This window comes from Anomaloglossus baeobatrachus, chromosome 5, assembly GCF_048569485.1.
Source record: "Anomaloglossus baeobatrachus isolate aAnoBae1 chromosome 5, aAnoBae1.hap1, whole genome shotgun sequence".
Classification (NCBI taxonomy): Eukaryota; Metazoa; Chordata; class Amphibia; order Anura; family Aromobatidae; genus Anomaloglossus; species Anomaloglossus baeobatrachus.
Window position 1 is genome coordinate 533,372,942 of NC_134357.1, and position 23,302 is coordinate 533,396,243.

General features: G+C 44.1%; 1 protein-coding gene across 3 annotated transcripts in view; it reads right to left on the minus strand.

Moving 5' to 3' along the window:
• Positions 1-1,468: 1,468 nt before the first annotated feature.
• LOC142312128 (uncharacterized) overlaps positions 1,469-23,302 on the minus strand; it is a 54,423-nt gene continuing 32,589 nt past the window's right edge. For all 3 annotated transcript variants that reach the window (XM_075351019.1, XM_075351018.1, XM_075351017.1), the window contains exon 7: positions 1,469-5,091. In XM_075351019.1, the coding sequence (XP_075207134.1) occupies positions 4,244-5,091 (848 nt within the window). In that variant the 3' untranslated portion in view covers positions 1,469-4,243. The remainder of the gene's footprint in view (positions 5,092-23,302) is intronic.

The following is a 23,302-nucleotide window of genomic DNA, read 5'->3' on the forward strand; positions in this document are numbered from 1 at the left end:
TGCTGTTCACAAGTTTGGGGAGGGTCTTAATTAGTCAGAAAAGGCTGGAAAAAGAGATAATTAATCCAAACATGTGAAGCTCATTGTTCTTTGTGCCTGAAATATTTCTTAATACTTTAGGGGAACCAAACAGAATTCTGGTGGTTTGAGGGGTTGAATAATAAATGACCCTCTGAATAAACTTTTCTCAATTTAAAAAAATAAAAAGAAAAAAGAAATAACATTCTTTTTTGCTGCAGTGCATTTCACACTTCCAGGCTGCTCTACAGTCCAAATGTCACAATGCCAAGTTAATTCCGAATGTGTAAACCTGCCAAATCTGCAGGGGGTTGAATACTACTTGTAGGCACTATATATCGGTGACCAGAATTGTACACAGTATTCTAAGTGCGGTCGCACTAGTGATTTGTACAGAGGTAGAACTATATTTTTTTCATGAACACTTATACCTCTTTTAATACATCCCATTATTTTATTAGCCCTGGAAGCAGTTGCCTGACACTGTCCACTAAAGTTAAAGGGAACCTGTCATCAGAAATTTTGCTTTAAACCTAAACGTTTCCCCCTCTGCAGCTCCTGGGCTGCATTCTAGCAAGGTTCCTGTACTTTTTGTGCCCCCTTTTAAACCAAATTAAATACTTTATAAAACTTGTACCTTTTCCTATGTAAATTTTGTAAATCGTCCATGGGGGGGGGCTCTCTGGTGTCCGTTGCTGTTCCTCCAGCACATTGACGCCGTCCCCCCACGCTCCATTTCATCCATCAGGACGCCGCCCACTGCGCCCGAGGTGCCGCCCACGCCAGGATCGCTGGTGACGAGTGTCACAAGCACGAGATTATGGGCGGCGCTGTGATTGCATCGCAAATGCCCGCCCATAATCTCGTGGACGCGCTGTCCCCCACTGCCTCCAGCGTTCTGCGCAAGCGCTCGCCAGCCAAATGACCTGACGTCACCTCCTTCCCATCTTACCCTGCAGCAGGGCAAGATGGGAAAGAGGTGACGTCGGGTCATCTGGCCAGCAAGCGCTTGCGCAGAATGCTGAAGAGGGGAAAGTGCGGTCACGAGGTTATGGGCGGCACTTGCTGATGACACAGCGCCGCCCATAACCTCTTGCCTGCGCAAAAGTCACCAGCGGTCACACGTGCACACAGTGCACAGTCCTGCTACAGTCGCACAGCGCATGCGCGGGACCACGGGTGCCCAGGGGCGGCGTCCTGAGACATGAAATTCAGCGTTGGGTGGCGGCGTCAATGTGCTGGAAGAACAGCAACGGTCACCAGAGAGCCCGCCACCATGGATAATTTACAAAATTTACATAGCAAAAGGTACAAGTTTATAAAGTATTTAATTTGGTTTAAAAGGTGCCACAAAAAGTACAGGAACCTTGCTAGAATTCAGCCCAGGAGCTGCAGAGGGGGAAACGTTTAGGTTTAAAGCAAAATTTCTGATGACAGGTTCCCTTTAAGTTTACCATCCACCTAAGTCTTTTTCTGTGTCTGTTTTACCCAGTGTTCTACAATTAAGTACATAATTATACATTTTATTTCCTCTACCCAAGTGCATGACCTTACATTTATCTACATTAAACTTCAATTGCCACTTCTCAGCCCAATCCTCCAATTTACATAAATCTCCCTGTAATATAAAATTATCCTCCTCTGTATTGATTACCCTGCAGAGTTTAGTATCATCTGCAAATATTGAAATTCTACTCTGCATGCCGCCAACAAGGTCATTAATATGTTGAAAAGAAGTGGGCCCAATACTGACCCCTGTGGTACCCCACTATAAACTGAGACCCAGTCCGAGTACGTACCATTAATAACCATCCTTTGTTTCCAATCACTGAGCCAGTTTTTAACCCAGTTACACATATTTTCCCCTATCCCCATTATTCTCATTTTATGTACCAACCTTTTGTGTGGCACCGTGTCAAAAGCTTTTGAAAAGTCCATATACACAACATTGCATTTCCCTGGTCCAGGCTTGAACTTACCTCTTCATAGAAGCTGATCAAATTCGTTTGACAGGATCGATCCCTCATAAACCCATGTTGATACTCTGTCATAAGGTTATTTTTCTTGAGATACTCCAGTATAGCATCTCTCAAGAAACCCTCAAGGATTTTACCAACCGTAGGGGTTAAACTTACCAGCCTATAATTTCCCGGCACAGTTTTTGTCCCCTTTTTGAATATTGGCACCACATTTGCTATGCGCCAGTCCTGCGGTACCGACCCTATTATTAAGGAATCTGTGAAGATTAAAAATAATGGTCTATCTATCACAGAACTCAATTCCTGTAGTACTCTGGGGTGTATGCCATCCGGGCCCGGAGATTTGTCAACATTAGTGATTTCGAGGCGGCGGCGTACTTCTTGCTGGGTTAAGCAGGTAATATTCAAGGGTGAATTTATGGTATCACTGGTCATGTCATCTGCCATGGAATTTTCTTGTATAAAAACCGTAGAAGAAAAGTAATTCAGCAGGTTGGCTTTACCCTCATCCCCCCTGCACCATTTCACCAAGACTATTTTTAAGGGGGCCAACACTATCGCTTTTCAGTTTTTTACTGGTTATGTAGTTAAAGAATATTTTAGGATTATTTTTACTTTCTCTCGCAATGAGTCTCTCTGTCTCAAACTTAGCTAACTTAATTTGCTTTTTACATATTTTATTTAATTTTCTATAATTATATAATGCCTCATCACTACCTACCCTCTTTAATTCTTTTAAGGCTTTCTGTTTTTCTTTTATTGCTTCCCTTACAGCTCTATTTAGCCATAGGGGTTTCCTCCTATTTCTAGCATGTTTGTTCCCATAGGGTATATTTTCTGCACAAGCCCTATTCAGGATGCTCATAAAAGTCTCCCATTTGCTTTGTGTACTTTTATTACTTAGTACATCATCCCAGTTTATTGCCCTAAGATCATCTCTCAACCGTTTAAAATTTGCTTTCCTGAAGTTTAGTGTCCTTGTAGCCCCTCTACTATATATCTTACTAAAGAATACATGAAAACGTATTCTTTTGTGATCACTATTCCTCAAGTAACCCCCAACTTGTATATTTGATATGCGGTCTGGCCTATTGGTTAGTACAAGGTCTAGTAGTGCTCCCCCTCTTGTGGGGTCCTGTACCATTTGTGAAAGGTAATTATCTTTCATTGTTATCAAAAATCTATTTCCTTTGCTGGAACTGCAAGTTTTTGTTCCCCAATTTATATCAAGATAGTTAAGTCCCCCATAATAATTACCTCTCCGAGACTCGCTGCTTTATCAGTTTGCTTTATGAGGAGATTCTCTACCTCTTCCATAATATTCGGCATCTTATAACACACCCCTATCAGTATTTTATTATTCATTCCCCCCCCCCTTATCTCCACCCATAGGGACTCTACATTCTCAGTACCCTCACATATGTTGTCAAGCAGGATGGGTTTTAAGGATGATTTTACATATAGACACACACCTCCCCCTCGCTTATTTGTACGGTCATTCCTGAATAGGCTATAACCCTGTAAATTAACAGCCCAGTCATAGCTCTCATCCAGCCATGTCTCTGATATCCCCACTATATCATAATTTTTTTCCAACAATATTAATTCTAATTCCTCCACCTTATTTGTGAGGCTTCGGGCATTAGTGTACATGCACGTTACGTATGACTCTGTACCTCTATTCCTGCTTACTGTATTAACTGTTCTAACCCTTTCCCCCGTACCACCCCCAATTTCATTACTTTGGCCCTGGTCACTATCTGCACTACATTCCCCTTCTATAAAGTGAATACCCTCGCCCCCCATTCCTAGTTTAAACACTCCTCCAGGTGGGAGGAGGAAATGTTAGATATTTTTTTTAGGGGTATCGGAGGATTTCTAATACTTTTGTTCAGATAGTAAATATATATTTAGCAATGTGACGTATTCAGAGCACATGGAAAATTGCTTTTTATTATATTTTTATATAACAGGAATTTAATAGTAACTGCATACATTTTAAATTCTAATGGTAATACTAAATTGCTTTCTCTTTTTCCTATCAGTCTTTTTTTTTTAACTGTCTTGTGTATTTTTTATACAGTTTGTGAAATGATATTGTTTTCCCTGTGTGAAATTTTTTTAGTGGTCAATAAAATGTGATTTACAAGTAAAACATTTATCAACTTCTAGATATGAAATCTTTCCATGTCAGATTTTTGATGTTCAAAAATATGTCATTTGCTGGTAAAACATTTTCCACATTCTCAACATAAAAAAGGCTTCTCCCCTGAGTGAATTCTCTGATGGTAAACAAGACTTGATTTTTTTGCAAAACATTTCCCACATTCTGTACATGAATATGGCTTCTCCCCTGTGTGAATTCTCTGGTGCCTACTTAAATGTGATTTATTTGCAAAACATTTCCCACATTCTAAACAAGAAAAGGGCTTGTCCCCTGTGTGAATTCTTTGGTGCCTGACAAAATGTGATTTATTTCTAAAACATTTCCCACATTCTGAACAAGAAAAGGGCTTGTCCCCTGTGTGAATTCTTTGGTGCCTGACAAAATCTGATTTATTTATAAAACATTTCCCACACTCTGAACATGAAAAGGGCTTCTCTCCTGTGTGTATTCTCTGATGAGTAACCAGATTTGATTTACTTGGAAAACATTTTCTACATTCTGAACATGAATATGGTTTCTCCCCTGAGTGAACTCTCTCATGTCTAACAAGCCATGATTTCCGGTTAAAATATTTCCCACACTCTGCACAAGAAAATCTTTTCTCCTCTGTGGGAATTTTTTTACGTGTAACAAAAGACATTTTGAGGGAAAAACTTTTTCCATATTCTGCACTTGAAAATGGCTTCTTTGCTGTAAGAGAGGTTTGATTATTAATGCTTCTCTTTTTACTTTTTTTTTTAACAGTCTGTGATGAATCACAAGATAGGACCTGTTTAACAGGATCAGCTGATAGATGTTTGCTGTGAAGGGATGATGGGATATCTGGAATAATAGCATTCACTTCAGTTATATCTTGTGTCATATCAAGGTCATCAGAGTTAAAGATGGCAGACATCAGTTGAGCCTCTGATCTCCTAGTACAGTCATCTGCCAAAAATAAAAATTATTATTTTTCACTAAAATATCCTTAAAAATTATGTTCTTATAAGATTTTTAAAATATACATAGAAATTGTAAGTTATGTAGGAAAATTTAGTTATTTTCCAAGAAAAAAATATTCCACAATCTTAACATTGGAACTTATAGAGCATGATGTTCAACCCTCTTTGTTCATACTCCCTTAAAACATTGAAATAATAAGCCACCCAAAAATGTGGAGACCAAAATACCAATAAAAACTTCAACTCCGACTGCAAAAAACAAGATCGCAATGGAGTCTGTCAGTTATTAATGGGAAAACAAAGGTTACCACATTACTAGTGGCTGAAAGGCTGTAGAAAAGCAATATGGCTTCCATAAACCAATCTACCAAAATCTGTGCTCCCACAGCTAAATGTTCCCCCTGCTTCTGAGCCTTGCAGTGTGCTCAAACATTGTAAGACTGAGTTCCATTGTCCTGTAATAATACATTAGAATGGATCCTGAAGAGACCCACTGGCAAACTTATTTCTGCTGGATACGTTTTTTTAACATTGGAGTTTATGGCGAACGGATCTGTAACAAATGTAAGAAAAAAGGATGGCTAAATAGCCATCCATTAATTGATCCGTTCTCTATAGACTCCCATGTTAAAAATACGTATCCAGCAGATGTGTGATTGACTCCAATAGCACAAGCTGACTGGACTGCTGGTAACCAGCTCTGTGTGAGTCCAGGGAGCCTATGACATATAACAAAATAATCAAAAAAACACAACATACATAAAGAAATTATTGAGTGTGATAATCTCACCCAAAGTAGAGACAGTGGTCCCAATAGTGAGTGCCAAAACAAAATTATCAGAACTAACTCAATATAAAAAACCAAAATAGCGTGAGGTGGTCCTCAAAGGAGGAATCCACCAACATTAGGCTTATTTATAGAATGAGTTATGAACGATCTCACCCATTCATCGCAGCTTGGGGTAGACAGAGCTTCCTCAGAGGGTCCTCACAGCATCCAGCTGGCCCTATAATGTCCCTGAGGAGAACTAGTAATGTCTATTACCCCAATGACTTCCGCCCTCACAAGGGCAGACCACATCTAACCCTCTCTTGGTACCCCTACAATGTTCCTGGCCCTCGTCCCGACGCGTTTCATCTCTCTAGAATCATCAGGGGACTCTGGATACACATAGGAGGTCAGAGGTCTAAAGCCCAAGCTCACATAGCACACTGAGGAGCTTTCCGTCATGGCGAAATCGCGGCCCCGGAGCCCCCGGTAACTGAGATCGGTTTTCAAAAACTGTAGATTCGGGAAGGAGAGGACTTGTACCTGACCTCAGGAGGGGTGGTGTCTCCTTCCCGGACCTACGGAGGCTGTGATTGGCTGACGAACGCCGCTCAGCCAATCACAGCCAGTGTAATGTATCAGCCATTGAAAATGGCTGAAGCATTTAAATCCAGCCATAATCAGTGCAGCTGTAGCACTGGCCATTGGCTGAAGCTGGGTGAGCTTTGCTGCACCCGCCCCCAGCTCTGATTGGAGAGATCGGTCTTGTGACCGATCTCGCCAAGCACCATGCATCTGGGACCGGGTGAGCTATAGGAGATCGTTCTCCTCAGCTTCTCCCTCCGTGGAATCTGAGGAGAGCGATCCCTGCGGGTGCCCATCTGTGAGTCACAGCCCCAGATCATCCGCTGCCCTCCTCCATCTGCTTCACCCCTGCATGTGACGTCGCTACTCTCCCGAGGAGAGCAGCGGCGTCACATTCAGGGGGGCATCTGACGCCGCTGCTCTCCTCCCGCTGCGCACCCCCCCACATCTGACGCCGCTGCTATCTTTCTGCAGAGTAGCGGCGTCACATACTGGAGCGCAGCAGGAGAGTAGCGACGTCACATGCAGGGGGGCATCTGACACCGCTGCTCTCCTCCTACACCGCCCCTGCATCTGCCGCTCCACTCCCCCATCTGCCATAGCACTCTCCCCATCAGCCACCGCACTCCCCCCATCAGCCACAGCACTCTCCCCATCAGCCACCGCACTCTCCCCATCAGCCACCGCACTCTCCCCATCAGCCACCGCACTCTCCCCATCAGCCACCGCACTCTCCCCATCAGCCACCGCACTCTCCCCATCAGCCACCGCACTCTCCCCATCAGCCACCGCACTCTCCCCATCAGCCACCGCACTCTCCCCATCAGCCACCGCACTCTCCCCATCAGCCACCGCACTCTCCCCATCAGCCACCGCACTCTCCCCATCAGCCACCGCACTCTCCCCATCAGCCACCGCACTCTCCCCATCTGCCGCTGCCCCCTCCCTGATCTGCTGCCTGCTCTCTCCCATCCCCTTAATCCTCTGCCCCCTCTCCCACCTCTCCCCCTCCTGGAGCTGCTGCAATCCTGCTGCCTAGATCCATTCTGTAAGGTAGCTATCCCCAATCTCACCTCCCACTCTCCTTCCACCCTTTCCCCCTCCCCCCCCCCTTCCTCCGCCGCTCCTGCATCCGTTATGCCCTCACCCATCCTCCGCCGCTCCTCCATCCGCCGCGCCCTATCCCTTCCTCCGCCGTGCCCTCTTCCATCCTCCATCCATCTTTTTTTTCCATCCCACCTAGTCCTCCCCCTTTTTGCAGCACATCTGTGCGTGCGTTCTGATTTTTTTATGTTAAGTAAGAAGTACAAATAAACTTAGTTTAGGGCCAGTAAAATTATACTGTAGTAATCATCAACTACAGTATTTTTTACTGCATATTGTAAGGGTCAGCTCAGTGACACACGTGAGAGCGCAAGTCTCACCGCATCATCCGGCATGGTCGCTCTCTTCCAGACAGGAGTGTGCGGCTGTGTCGGGTGATGCGATGCGAGATTTATGCATCGCTCTCACATGTGGCACTTGCCTTAGTGTCAGTTGCAGGCGCTCATATATATATTTTTTTTTACTGACGTCTGTATTTTTTATTTCGACAAACTAATATTTATTTGTATGGGGGGGTCTAGTTTACAACATGGGGTCACATGTGGGGGAGCTCCACTGTTTGGGCACATCAGGGGGATCTCCAAACGCAACATGGTGCGGCTAACGATTCCAGCTAATTTTCCATTTAAAAAGTCAAATGACGCTCCTTCCCTCTGGAGCTCTGCCGTGCACCCAAACAGTGCACATATGAGGTATCAGCATACTCAGAACAAATTTCCCAACAAATTTTGCGGTCCATTTTATCCTGTTACCCCTCTACAAATTAAAATATTGAGCCTAAAATAACATTTTTGTGGAAAAAAAGTACTTTTTTGTTTTTATGCCTCAATGTATGAAGCACATGAGGGTTCAAAGTGCTCATTACCCATCTAGATTTATGCCATGGGGGGGTCTAGTTTCAAAAATGAGGTCACTTGTGGGGGAGCTCCATTGTTTAGGCACCTCAGGGGGTCTCCAAACACAACATGGCGTACGCTAATAATTCCAACCAATTTTGCTGTGAAATGGCGCTCCTTCTCTTCTGAGCCCCTCTGTGTGCCGAAACAATTACTTTCCACCACATATGAGGTATCTGTGTACTCAGGAGAAATTGCACAATACATTTTATGGTGCATTTTTTCCTGATACCCTTGTGGGAAAAAAAGCTGCCTGGTTGAAATAAAAATTTCATGGTAAAAAAAATATATATATATTTTCACGGCTGAACATTCTAAACTTTTGTGAAGCCTCCAGGGGTTCAAAGTGTTCAGTAAAAATCTAGATAAATTCCATGAGGGGTCTAGTTTCCAAAATGGGGTCACTTGTGGTGGAGCTCCATTGTTTAGGAACCTCAGGGGGTCTCCAAACACAACATGGCATCCACTAACGATTCCAGACAATTTTGCGTTTGAAAAGTCAAATGGCGCTCCTTGCCTTCCGAGCCCTGCTGTGCACCGAAACATTTGATTTCCACCACATATGAGGTATCTGTGTACTCAGGAGAAAATGCACAATACATTTTATGTTGCAATTTTTCCTGATACCTTTGTGAAAAAAAAGCTACCTGGTTGAAGTAACAATTTCGTGGTAATTTGTTTTTTTTTTTTATTTTCACGGCTCAAAGTTATTAACTTTTGTGAAGCCCCCAGAGGTTTTAAGTGCTCAATAAACATCTAGATAAATTCCATGAGGGGTCTAGTTTCAAAATGGGGCACTTGTGGGGGAGCTCCATTGTTTAGGCACCTCAGGGGGTCTCCAAACGCAACATCGCATCCGCTAATTATTTCAGACAATTTTGCTTTAAAAAAATTCAAATGATGCTCCTTCTCTTCTGAGCCTTGCCGTGCGCCCAAACAATTGATTTCCCCCACATATGAGATATCGGTGTACTCAGGAGAAATTGCACAATTAATTTTATGGTGCATTTTTCCTGATACCCTTGTAAAAATGCTAAATTTTATGGCTAAAGTAACATTTTTGTGTAAAAAAGTAAAATTTTCATTTTTTCCTTCCACATTTCTTTGGTTGCTGTAAAGCTCCTAAAGGGTTAATAAACTTCTTGGATGTGGTTTTGAGCAGTGTGAGGTGTGCAGATTTTAGAATGGGGTCACTTTTCGGTATTTTCTGTTGCCTAGGCCTCTCAAACTCACTCCAAATGTGATGTGGTACCTAAAAAAATTATTTTTGTAAATTTTATTGGAAAAATGAAATATTGCTGATGAACTTTGAACCCTTCTAACTTTTTAACGGAAAACAAAATTGTTTCGAAAATTGCGCTGGTGTAAAGCAGACATGTGGGAAATGTTATTTAGTAACTATTTTGTGTGACATATCTCAGATTTATGGGCATTTAATTTCAAATTTTGAAAATTGCGAAATTTTCAAAATTTTCGCCAAATTTCCAATATTTTCACAAATAAACGCAAAACATATCGTCCTAAATTTACCACTGACATGACGTACAATATGTCACGAAAAAACAATGTTAGAATCACCAGGATCCGTTGAAGCGTTCCAGAGTTATAACCTGTCAAAGTGACACTGGTCAGAATTGCAAAAAATGGCCTGGTCTTTAAGGTGAAAACAGGCTTGGGGATGAAGGGGTTAAAGAGGGAATTATTGAGGGGGCGTGGCCAGCAGCACATGGAGGCAGAAGCACAATAACTCTGCTCCTGTGCTTACCGGCTCTATACAGCAGCACAAAGCATTTATTTGAGCTAGCTCCAGTCCTATTTGGAGGCTATAAACCCCAGGAAAGCAGGGGTATGAAGGACGTATGGAGCCGACCTGTCAGTGCGAGATAAGGATCAATCAGATAAGGAGAACAATGGGGAGCAGCCAGGACAGGGGGAGGGGGAGCCGGCCGTGACTTTTGAAATCCAGCCCCAGGCTTTCCCCCCCCACCCAGCAGGCTTACAGGCCTTAGGCTGCAGCATAGGGAGAGATAACCAGGATCTTGGTGAACATTTCTCAGAGCCACAGAGACAGAATATACTATGAGGAAACTCATGACAGAACTAATGGCTTCCTTTACAAAGTCTACTGCTTAAGTTTTTCTAATGGCAATTTGCATATACTCCAGAATGTCATAAAGAGTGATCAGCTTAACATCAATTACTTGCAAAGTCAATATTGGCTAAGAAAATGAACTTTAACCCCCAAAACACATTTCAGCAGCATTGCATTCCTGCCTTAAAAGGAGCAGCTAACATTGTTTTAGTGATTGTTCCATTAACACAGGTGTGGGTGTTGATGAGGACAGGGCTGGCGATCAGTCATGATTAAGTAAGAATGACACCACTGGACACCTTAAAAGGAGGCTGGTGCTTGGTATCATTGTTTCTGTGGCGCCCCTGAGGCTTCCGTCGCCACAGAGACATTGCACCCCATCCAGAGGTGTGATGTCCCATCCTGGGTAAGGAAAGGGGTACATGCCAGTTCCCAGGCAAATCTACACTACACCCATTGTTAGGTACACACTGGGACCAGGGAGAGTGGCAGCAACCCTCCCATGCTGCATGCTGGGAGGGGCCATAAGACCCATCCCTGCTCCTATAGGGTACAGCTTAGCAACTGGGGAGGTGGGAGGAGCCACCAGAGAGCAGACAGAGAAAGGAAGGTCAAGTTAGTTTCAGTTTACCTCAGAGAGTGAGAGAGTGAGAAGACAGCATGTAGCTGTGAAAGAGAAAGGAGCTCTGTGAGTTCAGAGTGTCCGCACAGAGAAAGAAAGCAACAGAGAAGGAGAGAAACAGAGAGTAGAAAAAGAGCTTTAGTCAGGCAGGAGCTAAAGAAAGAAGAAAGTGACGCTTCCTGGTGAAGAACCTGGGACTCAGAGGGTCCAGGTGATACCAAGCAGAGGAAAAGAAAGGATTCCAGGGCCACGGATAGCTTTTGAGCTGTGGTGGCCTGTTCCACAAGAACATCAGTGGAGGGATCAAGCTGCAACAAGGGACGGTCCCTAGAAACCGGAGGAGTGAAAAATCATCTCCAACAGTAAAAACCGAGGCCCAGGGAAAGTTGCAAACTCCCCGGGCCACAGCCCACAGCAGAACCTCTAGAAAGGGGGCAAATAACCGACAGGCGAGCTCCCAGCCCGGAGGCTGTTGTGGAGGCCGAGCCAGGTCCATCCTACAAAGGCAAGGTTTAAGAAGTCAGCTGAGAAAGGGACACAATTAGAGGGGTGCACTGGCATTTACCCCCAGATCTACCCGGGATCGGCGGAGGTCCCTGACGGTGGTCCCAGCAGTCCAAAGGCTCCTGCAGGCCTTGACAAGAACTGTGAGTAAAGACCTTGAAACTGCACCCCTGGTGTTGCCTCAGTTATTTCTCTGCATAGACATTTACAAGCACCAACTGTGCCCCGGGGCACCGCTCCACCTGTGGGGAGCAGTATCATCATTGCTGCCATTCCATCACCCCGGAGGCCTCATACAGCAGTGGCGGCTTAATAGCTCCATACCACAGGTGGCGTCACGAACACAAACTTTATTCACCTCCAACACTGCAGCCATATTTAATTGACACCCACCAGGGCCACGGAGTCGGGCCCCGCCACCACTGACGACCCCCGGACTAGTCCGGCCCGGCACCGGTTGTCCCATAGCCCTGGAGTGGGCGAGTCATTTCTCTTCAGTTAACCATGGTTATCTCTAAAGAAACACGTGCAGCCATCATTGCTCTGCACAAAAATGGCCTAACAGGGAAGAGTATCGCAGCTACAAAGATTGCACCTCAGTCAACAATCTATCGTATCATCAAGAACTTCAAGGAGAGAGCTTTCATTGTTGCCAAAAAGGCTCCAGGGCGCCCAAGAAGGACCAGCAAATGCCAGGACCGTATCTTAAAACTGGTTCAGCTGCGTGATTGGACTACCAGCAGTGCCGAGCTAGCTCAGTAATGGCAGCAGGCTGATGTGAGTGCTTCTGCACGCACTGTGAGGCGGAGACTCTTTGAGCAAGGCCTGGTTTCAAGGAGGGCAGCAAAGAAGCCACTTCTCTCGAGAAAAAACATCAGGGACCGACTGATATTCTGCAAAAGGTACAGGGAGTGGACTGCTGAGGACTGGGGTAAAGTCATTTTCTCAGATGAATGCCCTTTTCGATTGTTTGGGACATCTGGAAAACAGCTTATTAGGAGAAGAAGAGGTGAGCGCTACCACCAGTCTTGTCTCATGCCAACTGTTAAGCATTCTGAAACGATTCATGTGTGGGGTTGCTTCTCAGCCAAGGGAATCGGCTCACTCACAGTCTTGCCTAAAAACACAGCCATGAATAAAGAATGGTACCAGAATGTCTTCCAAGAGCAACTTCTCCCAACTGTCCAAGAGCAGTTTGGCGCCCAACAATGCCTTTTCCAGCATGATGGAGCACCTTGCCATAAAGCAAAGGTGATCACTAAATGGCTCATGGAACAAAACAAAGAGATTTTGGGTCCATGGCCTGGAAACTCCCCAGATCTTAATCCCGTTGAGAACTTGTGGGCAATCATCAAGAGACGGGTGGACAAACAAAAACCAACAAATTCTGGCAAAATGCAAGCACTGCTTAAGCAAGAATGGACAGCTATCAGTCAGGATTTGGTCCAGAAGTTGATTGAGAGCATGCCAGGGAGAATTGCAGAGGTCCTGAAGAAGAAGGGTTAACACTGCAAATATTGACTTGCTGCATTAAATCATTCTGTCAATATAACCTTTTGGTACTCATAATATAATTGCAGTTATATTTCTGTATGTGATGTAAACATCAGACAAACACAATTCAAAACCAGAGGGCAACAGATCATGTGAAAAAATAATTTTGGTGTCATTCTCAAAACTTTTGGCCATGACTGTATGCAAAAAGATATCACAGCAATAGGGGACTGCACATCCCATATAGAGGACAAGATGGCAGAACTAACAACTGCGCACAAAAATTCTCAGAGAGAACAACATCTCATACAAGTGGGGCTTTCCAGTGAAATTAATCATATCCAAAGCAGGGCATAAACACGTGGCAGGCAACCCGGAACAAGCCCTTCAAGGAACACCAAGATGGATCCTCACCACCACATCATATTCCAGAAGAATGGTCTAAAGGCTAAAGGCCCCATCACACATAGCGATGTCGTTAGCGAGATCGCTGAAACGTCACAGGTTTTGTGACGCAACAGCGACCTCGCTAGCGATCTCGCTACGTGTGACACATAGCAGAGACCGGCCCCCTGCTGCAATATCGCCAATCGTACCTGAATGTCCTGGTTCATTTTTTGTTCGCTGGTGTCCCGCTGGGTAGCATGCATCGCTGTGTTTGAAGCCATAACAACGACAAATGACCTCATTGACATGCCTGGGTGGCAGGGTCCCAACGACTGCAGAGGTCGTTATATGGATCGCCATATCGTTGCTGCGTCGCTAATTAGATCTGCCTGTTTGACAGCTCACTAGTGACCATGTAGCGATGTACCAGCGAACATGACCAGTTCATATCGTTGTCGGGATCGCTGGAACGTCGCTACATGTAACGGGACCCTAAGTCTGATGAGAACTAGTAACAATAAGGCTATTATGTGGCTCATTAAGTAAAGAGACTGCTCAAAATTCCAGATAAGATGCAGTGACTGTCTTTGGTTAACCTCGGCATCTGCCCCTCCACGCTCTATCTAAATCAGTCTTCATTTTTGGACTTTTGGAGCTAGGAACTGACCCTGGCACAATCCCTCCAGGGACTGAATATGGACCTCTTCATCTTGCCCCTCAGAACCCCCTTGAACTTTTATTTTCTTTTTTCACTCATTGATTTTCCCGATTTTCCTTTTGAGCTTTCCCATTTGGGATCGCCTGGTGCTTTTGTACCGCCCCGCGCTCGGCTACAGCCGAGCCGCTCGGATCCGAGCTCGTTTGGTGGGTGGCTCGAGTGCCTCCGGACCCGGGGGTCACGTCGCTCTGCAAGGGGTTGCTGGTGATCTCGATGGGGGTGGTTAGGTAGGTCTATGGCAGGAGCCGTGTTTTGAGTTTGTGACACCACCCACGGGACGTGGTGAAGGTGTAGACACCACCGCTGCAATTACGGGGCACCCGGGGAGATGGTCATGCAGCAAGATGTTAACCCCTCTGTGGGCAGGGTTAGTGGCCCCGGGACTTTTTTGGGAAGTGTGAAGTGGCTGGGCGGTGCAGGGCGGTGAGCGGCTGGATGGCACAGTTGTACTCACGATTATTGATACACGCAAGTCTCTGGTAAACCAAGTTGATAATGGTCGGTGCCCGCAGCGTCGCCGCCCACCCGGGTCGGTGGTCCTGGTCTTTCTCCTGCACCTCTTTATGTTCATGTTGACTGCCTATGCCTTATCAATGGGAGTCCGCTCCCCGGCTATATATGTGTCGGTGGAGTCCGTTTGCCCGCAGGCGCTGGCCCGTGGGATCTCTCTGCCTGTGCGGTGGCTTTCTATCCCCTCAGTGGGCTGTTGCCGTCAGTCGGGACTTGGGATGGGAAAGGACCTAAGGTCCAGACCTCAATCAGTGAATTCGACATGGTCAAGTGTCTTCTGGGCCTCGTTCTGGGTCTGAGTACTCCCCTGGTGCTCCGGTTTACAGTCGGTTCCCCGGTTCGGTACCGGCGGGCCACTACCCTGTTCCGGTCCCTTACGGTTCCACCTAGCCGTCTTCCCGGCTCCTGCAGGCCAGGCCACCACCTGCCTCCGAGCCATGGTGTGCGGGCTGCGACCCTCACACCTGTCAGACTGTCACCGGCCTGTGCCACAGGCCTGTCCTCTCACTTCTACTTCCTTCTCTCTCCTCAGACTGACTACTAAACACTGTGCTCCCCACGGGGAACTGACCACTGTTCTCCTCCCTCAGGCCCTCTGGACTCCTCGGTGGGCGTGGCCAACCGCCTTGCTCCGCCCCCTGGTGTGACCATCAAGCCCTGAGGAAGGTGACTAGGTTTTAAAAGGTTAGCTGCTGTTACCTTTTTAGGGGGACGGGTGTTTGTGCAAGGGCCTGTCTGTGACTACCTGGCTAGTCCAGGGCGTCACACTTTTGTCAGGTTTTTTTTCTTAGCATCATAGTTAAATTTGGTGAAGGGCTCAGGCAGCCCCAGTTACTGCCCTGTATTGTAGCTCAATTGAGCTATTTTTTTGTTCTAGGTTTACTTGATTCTTTTTTTTTTTTCAGATTGAGAAACTAAGTTTGGTTGACGCAGCATGATCTATGTAGCAAGCAGCAATATTCTCGGAGGATGTAGAGTATGTAAGCTAAGATTTTTAAGATTAATCTCTTTTTGGCTTCCCTTCCCAAAGGTTGGGATAAGGTACTCAATGCAGCCCATGCCAACTCTGTAAATTTCCTCGATGGTGGTTAGATTCATGTCCATTAATGCTAAAGGGTTAAATTCACTATTCAAGAGATCAGAATTGAGGCCCTCCAAATGAACACGGATGTGTTATGCATGCAGGAGACCCACTTAAACAGTGCTGACAGTTTCAGGCTCAGATATAAGAAATTCCCACATATTATTGGGGCAACCAAAAACAGAAAAAAGGGGGATGGTGGCAATAGCGGTAAAGGATATGGTGGCTTTTTCCCAGGTTGAACAAATTGTAGATCCATAAGGCAGATTCATAATTTTAAAATGCCAGGTCAATAATATTCCATATACAGTGGTGAATATATATGCTCTCAATAAGCGACAGTACAAGTATATTAAGAACATTATTACCAAGGCATGTAAGGTTAAAATAGGTTCCTTTATCATCGTGGGAGATTTCAATTTAGCATTATGGCCGAATATGGACACCACATCCAAGTCAAAAAATCTCAATCCCAGCCCACTAACAAAATTTCTTCACCTAAATGAGATTTCTGACATATGGAGGCTGCGGAATCTGTCAACAAGAGATTACGCGTTCCCATCTCACCTCCATAACATATACACAAGAATAATTACTTTTTGGTAGAAAAAGCAGTAATACCGAAAGTGCTTAATACAAAAATAGCAAACATAACTTGGAGCAACCATGCCCCTAGCACATTAGGCATAGAGGAAAGATACACGACGACTTCATCCCCGATATGGCGCCTAAAACACATGTATACTAAATCATCCATCATATATCTCTCAAACACAACAAGCCATTCAAGACAACTTTGCAATCAATGATAATGGGGAAGTCTCAGACACGACATTGAGGTGTGAACATAAAGCCACTATGAGAGGCCATTTTATAAGTCAGGCCTCGCATTACAAAAAAAAAAAACCCAAACGATGACTACTAACCTTCAATGCAAATTTGCGAGCTTATACAGACTAAATAAAAAGTCATACTCAGCAGCATCGGCGATATCTGCCCTGCATAATCAGCTACATGAGCTGAATTTACAAAAATACGACCATGCCCTTAAAAAGCTCAAAATGTCATACTACTGGCAAGGTAATAAGCCTGGGGCCTTATTGGCCAGAAAAGTCAAGGTAGAAGCAGCAAAACTTTGCATACCATACTTGACAACCTCAAATAAGGAGAAAATAATGGACCCTCAGCAAATTGCCAACAAACAAATTCGCTAAATATTATGCCACTCTGTGTAACTTAAAAGAGGACAACCAAACCCCTCAACCAGTTCAAGACGAGATACTAGCCTTCCTAAGAGCAGTGAAGCTTCCAAGATTGTCCGAGATGCTTAGAACGAGCCTTTCCCAAAAGTTTACAGCGATGGAAATAAGCAAAGCTATATACACTTTGAAGCTTCATAAAGCCCCGCGTCAGGACAGCATTTCAAATGACTTTTATAAGAAGTACAAAAAGTTGGTATCCCCTTACCTTGAAAGAGTTTTTAATGAGGCATGACAGAAAAGCTCGTTCCCTACGGAAATGCTAAACACCCATATAAATCACTCTACCCAAGCCGGGGAAAAGCCTGGACATTCCTGCAAACTGCTGGACAATTTCTTTACTTAACACAGATATTAAGCTGTATGCTAAAGTAATATCCCTATGGCTTCTAAATATCCTCCCAGAACTTATTCATAACGATCAGGTCGGATTTGTAAAAAAATAGACAAACTAGTGATGGAACTCGTCGCCTTATTGATCTTATCACAGGAGTGGAGGCCGGTCGGACACCTTCTCTGCTTCTATCCTTGGATGCAGAGAAGGCATTCGACAGGGTACATTGGGGCTATATGGAGAAGGTACTTCAGTGCTTTGGATTTGGGGGGGGGCAATTTTGTCACCTATTTTAGCACTTTATTCCTGTCCCTCAGCCCAGGTGTATTCATCTGGGTTATTGTCTCAGAAATTGTGTATAACCAATAGAACGAGACAGGGATGCCCTCTCTCTCCACTTATTTTTGTTTTACTGATGGAACCATTTGCCCAAACAATTAGGGAGGGGAGTGGAATCTCAGGAATTATGGTAGGTAAGGTGGAGAACAAGATAGGTCTCTTTGCGGACAATGTCATTTTGTGTGTTACAAACCCTAAAGGTATCTCTACGTCATATTTTTTGTTCTATTGCAGAGTTTAGCCAAGTTAGTTATTATAAACTCAATGTGTGTAAATCTCTGATATTAAATATGGGTATTTTAGAGGATGTCAAAAAGAGTATAGAAGTGGAATTCCCACTGATTTGGGCAACAGACAAAATTCCGTACCTGGGCATTCACTTAACATTTCCAATTAAAAACTTAAAAAAAGAAAAAGTTAACTACTCTAATCTAATGCAAACTATAACAAAAGAGATGCAAGCATATACCAAAGCATTAGAATCCTGGATAGGTCGTGTTTTTAATAGTTAAAATGATGATCCTGCCCCGGGTTTTATATTACTTTCGAAATTTACCTATTAAAGTATCAATAAAGACCCTAAAAATATCCAGTTGGCCCTAACAAGCTTTATATAGAGCCGTCAAAAAGCAAGAGTTTCAACAAAGCTTTTGTACATGCCAATAGATGCGGGAGGTTTGGGGTGCCCCATTGTACAGTCATATTACCAAGCCACACTGATGGACCAGCTTAGACACTGGTGGATGGAGGATTCATCCAAGGCTTGGGTATAATTGGAAACCCAGATAGTGAAACACCCCTCTATGGCCTCGATTATAGGGCACCTCCGCCTCTCGAAAAAAAATGAAAATTCCAGAGTATCCAACAATCCGAGCAGCCACAGGTATGTGGTTATCGAGAATGACGGGCCACAGGTTGATCCCTACGAGAATAAACAAGATTCCATTGTCAGTAATTAATAGAGTAATTCCCTTTGTTAATTTAGATGAATGGATAGCAAAAGGCATACTCTTGACGGGTTGCATTATAAGGCGTTTAGAACTAATGAGCTTTTTGGATATAATCGATAAATTTGGAGTCAACAAAACAGATTTTTATACATATCTACAAATTCGGCACTTAGTAACTGGGGTAACACCAGAACATGATATTCTAATATCTAAATATGAGAAATTTTTTGCAGTTAATAAAGATTCGGCCAAAGGGATCTCGATGGCGTACGAGGCCCTTAATACAGTGCAGAGTCCGCATTCCCTACCATATGTGAAAAATTGGGAAAAAGACTTAAGGGTACATTACACACACTCCGTATAACTGGCATCTAAAGGGTACATTACACACTGCGACATCGCTAGCGATCTCATTAGCGAGGTGAAATTCTAGATCGCAAGTGCGATCTTCCGAGATCGCACATAGGTCATTTTACGCATGTGCGATCTCGAAAGATCGCACTTGCGATCTAGAATTTCACATCGCTAACGAGATCGCTAGCGATGTCGCAGTGTGTAAAGTACCCTTTAGATGCCAGTTATACGGAGGAGCAATGGGTACATGCTTTCCAACTACATAAGAAAATGTCGCATTGCATTAACCATTTAGAGATTTCTAGGAAAATCCTTTACAGGTGGTACTATATGCCAATAAGACTCAATAAAATTCAATCATGTACTGGAGGTGTAATAGATTTACAGGCTCTATGCTTCACATATGGTGGGAGTGCGAGATAATACAGCAAGTATGGAAAGAGGTACAACAATTGTTGAGCAAAATTCTGGGGTATGAGTGGATCTTGGGACCGGGAGCAGCTCTATTGTCTTTAGGGCTAGAAACAATGACTCATGATGATGCAATTAATCACAGCTCATTTGCTGACGGTCGTGAGACCAATCATTGCGAATAAGTGGAAACAAACACTAGTACCGACCATCCAAGAAATCATTACGAAAATGCAACATAATTGTACTATGGAACACATGGTCGCAAGTAGAATGAATAAAGGCTTTCAGTGTGAAATTAATTGGGGGAAGTGGCTGGCCTTTTTCAGACTTTCATGTTAAATGAGTTATCGACGATATAGACATCCTATAAAGTAAAATAATAAATGGATTAACGGTTGGTAGAATGTAAGACGGTTCGGAAGAGAGGGTGCAGGAGGGAAAAGGCCTAGATATAAGTGGTAATGGTAACACCCGGGAATGTGGAGGAAATACCCACATTTATTACGATCACGAGTGGGAGTGGCCCTTGTTGATGGGGTTTGTGGGTTCTGAGTGCCACATCCATCCAACTATCCAAGTTTACTTTAAAGTTTGTCTACTTTTATTCATTGCTATAATCACATGCTAGTGTTTGCTAAAGATTTTGATTTCTACATTCTTTAACCCCTTAGTGACGGAGCTAATTTTCACCTTAATGACCAGACCAAATTTTGCAATTCTGACCAGTGTCACTTTATGAGGTTATAGCTCTGGAACGCTTCAACGGATCCCGGTGATTCTGAGACTGTTTTTTCAAGACATATTGGACTTCATGTTAGTACCAAATTTAGGACAATATTTTTTGCATTTATTTATGAAAAAAATGAATTCTGGCAAAATTTTAGAAAATTTTTATACCGTTAAACCAGAAAGTTCTGTGACAAAAAATAGTTAATAAATAACATTTCCCACATCTCTACTTTACATCAGCGCAATTTTGGAAACAACATTTTTTTTTGTTAGGAAGTTAGAAGAGTTCAAAGTTCATCAGCAATTTCTAATTTTTACATCAAAATTTACAAAATCATTTTTTTAGGGACCACATCACATTTGAAGTGACTTTGAGAGGCCTAGATGCCAGAAAATACCCAAAAGTGACCCCATTCTAAAAACTGCACCCACCAAAGTACTCAAAACCACATTCAAGAAGTTATTATCCCTCCAGGTGCTTCACAGGAACTAAAGCAATGTGAAATGGAAAAAAAGCAAAAAATAAAAATTTTACCTAAAAATGTTGCTCTCCCCAAATTTATTCACTTTTAAAAGACGTAACACAACAAAATGGACCCATAACTTGTTACCCACTTTCTTATGAGAGCTCCGATGTGTGAAGGCTCCCAGTCCTGTGTGCCACCAGCCCCTCTTGTGGCGTCTGTGCCACCAGCCCCTCTTGTGGCGTCTGTGCCACCAGCACCTCTTGTGGCGTCTGTGCCACCAGCCCCTCTTGTGGCGTCTGTGCCACCAGCCCCTCTTGTGGCGTCTGTGCCACCAGCCCCTCTTGTGGCGTCTGTGCCACCAGCCCCTCTTGTGGTGTGCATGCCCCCAGCGTCTCCTTTGACTTATACATCATATTGGAGATGCTGGGAGCATATACATCACAGGAGGGGCTAAGACATAAACATCACAGGAGGGGCTGGGGGCATTTACATGGGATGTATATGCCCCCAGCCCCTCCAGTGATGTATGTGCCTCCAGTGATGTATATACAGCAGTCCTAGTGTCTCCTATGTGATATATGTGCCTCCAGCGTCTCCTGTGAATAATATACAGTGTCTGTTATGTGATGTATATGATTTACCAATCATATTAATCACAAAGAGTTGACTGTGCTCCAGACTCAGACAAACCTGAAAAAGCAGCTGTGAGAAGAAACATGATTAATATCACCAAACATCACAGCCGCACCAAAGAGAAGCAGCTCCGGCCCCCACAATAGGGGTGAGTTAATGAATTGTTTCACCAAATATAGCAGGGTCATTTAAAGATTGATAATTTTGTGCGGCCCCCGAAGGTTGGTAGAAATTTTCAAATGGCCCCCGGCAGAAAAAAGGTTCCCACCCCTGAACTAGGACGAGACTCTCACTGATTACTGCACCCTTGACTATTCCTAGATGCTGTAAATTTTAAAGAAAGCTGCGACATCTAATCACTATGGGTGATGAACAATCTAACAAGAGCTTTTTTGGGGGGAGGGAGGGAACTGGGTTCTGGGGTTATGTTAACCCCGATTTTGTTTGCTGTACGTTTTATGGAAAATGTTTAATAAAAATATTCTGGTTAAAAAAAATGTATTGTCACCATATGCTGCCATCAATCCGTTCGTCCAGCCATCCCGGACAGAGCCTCTACACCTGCTGCCGTTTTCATCTACTACCAGTGACTGTTGCACTCGTACCCCTCAGGCCAGCCGACATAACACCAGTCTCCCGAGTAGCACCTGAACCAATCAATGCAGCGTAAGGCTATGTGCGCACGTTGCGTAAATTCATGCAGTTACGCTGCGCTTTGCAGCGCAGCGTAACTGCATGCGTCCTGCGTCCCCTGCACAGTCTATGGAGATTGTGCAGGGGCCGTGCGCACGTGGCGTCTCAGAGCGCAGCGCTTCGGCTACTGCCGAAGCGCTGCGCAAAAAGAAGTGACATGTCACTTCTTTCCTGCGCTTTGCCGGCAGCTCCTGCTCTGTCTATGGCAGGAGCTGCAGGCAGAGCGCATGGAATCGGCGCTCACTACGGACATTTCTGCAGCGATCTAAAGCGCACATGTGCTCTTCAGATCGCTGCAGAAATTTCTGCAGGGCTAGTACGCAACGTGCGCACATAGCCTAACACCTCCAGAATTAGGAGCTCTGGAGAAAACTAGGCTAAAGTCCATAGACAAGCCCCTCTGGGTTTTTGTGTGTTGTGTCCCAGTGAGTTTACTAAAATCCCTGCTCGTCTGGCAAGCATAACAGCTGGAAAGTAAAACAAAGCAACACACAGCAAAAAATAATGTTTACCCAAAGGTGAACCCCTAAGCTGAAGGGCTGGAACTGCTAGAAACAAGTCCACCTAGAGATATAGCCAGCAAGGAAGTTCAGAGAAAGGTGAACATATATAACCCAACCCAGAATGGGATAGGACAGACCAAAATGGGAAAATGAGAAACACTTGGAGAACAGAGAATCAAAAAGGAACAACAAAGACAATAAGAACCATCAGCATGAGGACAAGGAAGAAAAGGCTATAGCCAACAGACAGAGGAACCAACCATGCAACAACAGGTCACCGGATTGAATAGTATATTGTTTTATCCTTTCATTCTTTTTGGTTTATTTATTCTATAGGAGTGAAGATGGATTGTCCTAGTAAAGATCAACTTACTTTACTTATTATTTACAAGGGGAATTATTGATAAGAACTGGATGAAAGGAAAAATAAATGATAATTGTATTTTATTGTGTTTAAGGGTCTACTGCTTAAATTTAAGTATGTAAATATAAAGGAAAAATTGAAGAAAAAAGAAATTCACACTTTGCTCATAGTGCACATGGAATATTGATTTATCATAAAAGCAAGACCTACCATATGGATTATATATTGATTTTCTAAGTTGTCAGCACATTCTATCTACACTGTAATTTGGCCTTACAAACTAGAGACCTGGGCAGGTAATGGTCACCATACTCTAATTCCAGAGGGTTGGATGGATCCTCTGGGCAGTAAAGCTCTAGCCAAAACCAGTCTCACTACAACCATTTACAATGCCTA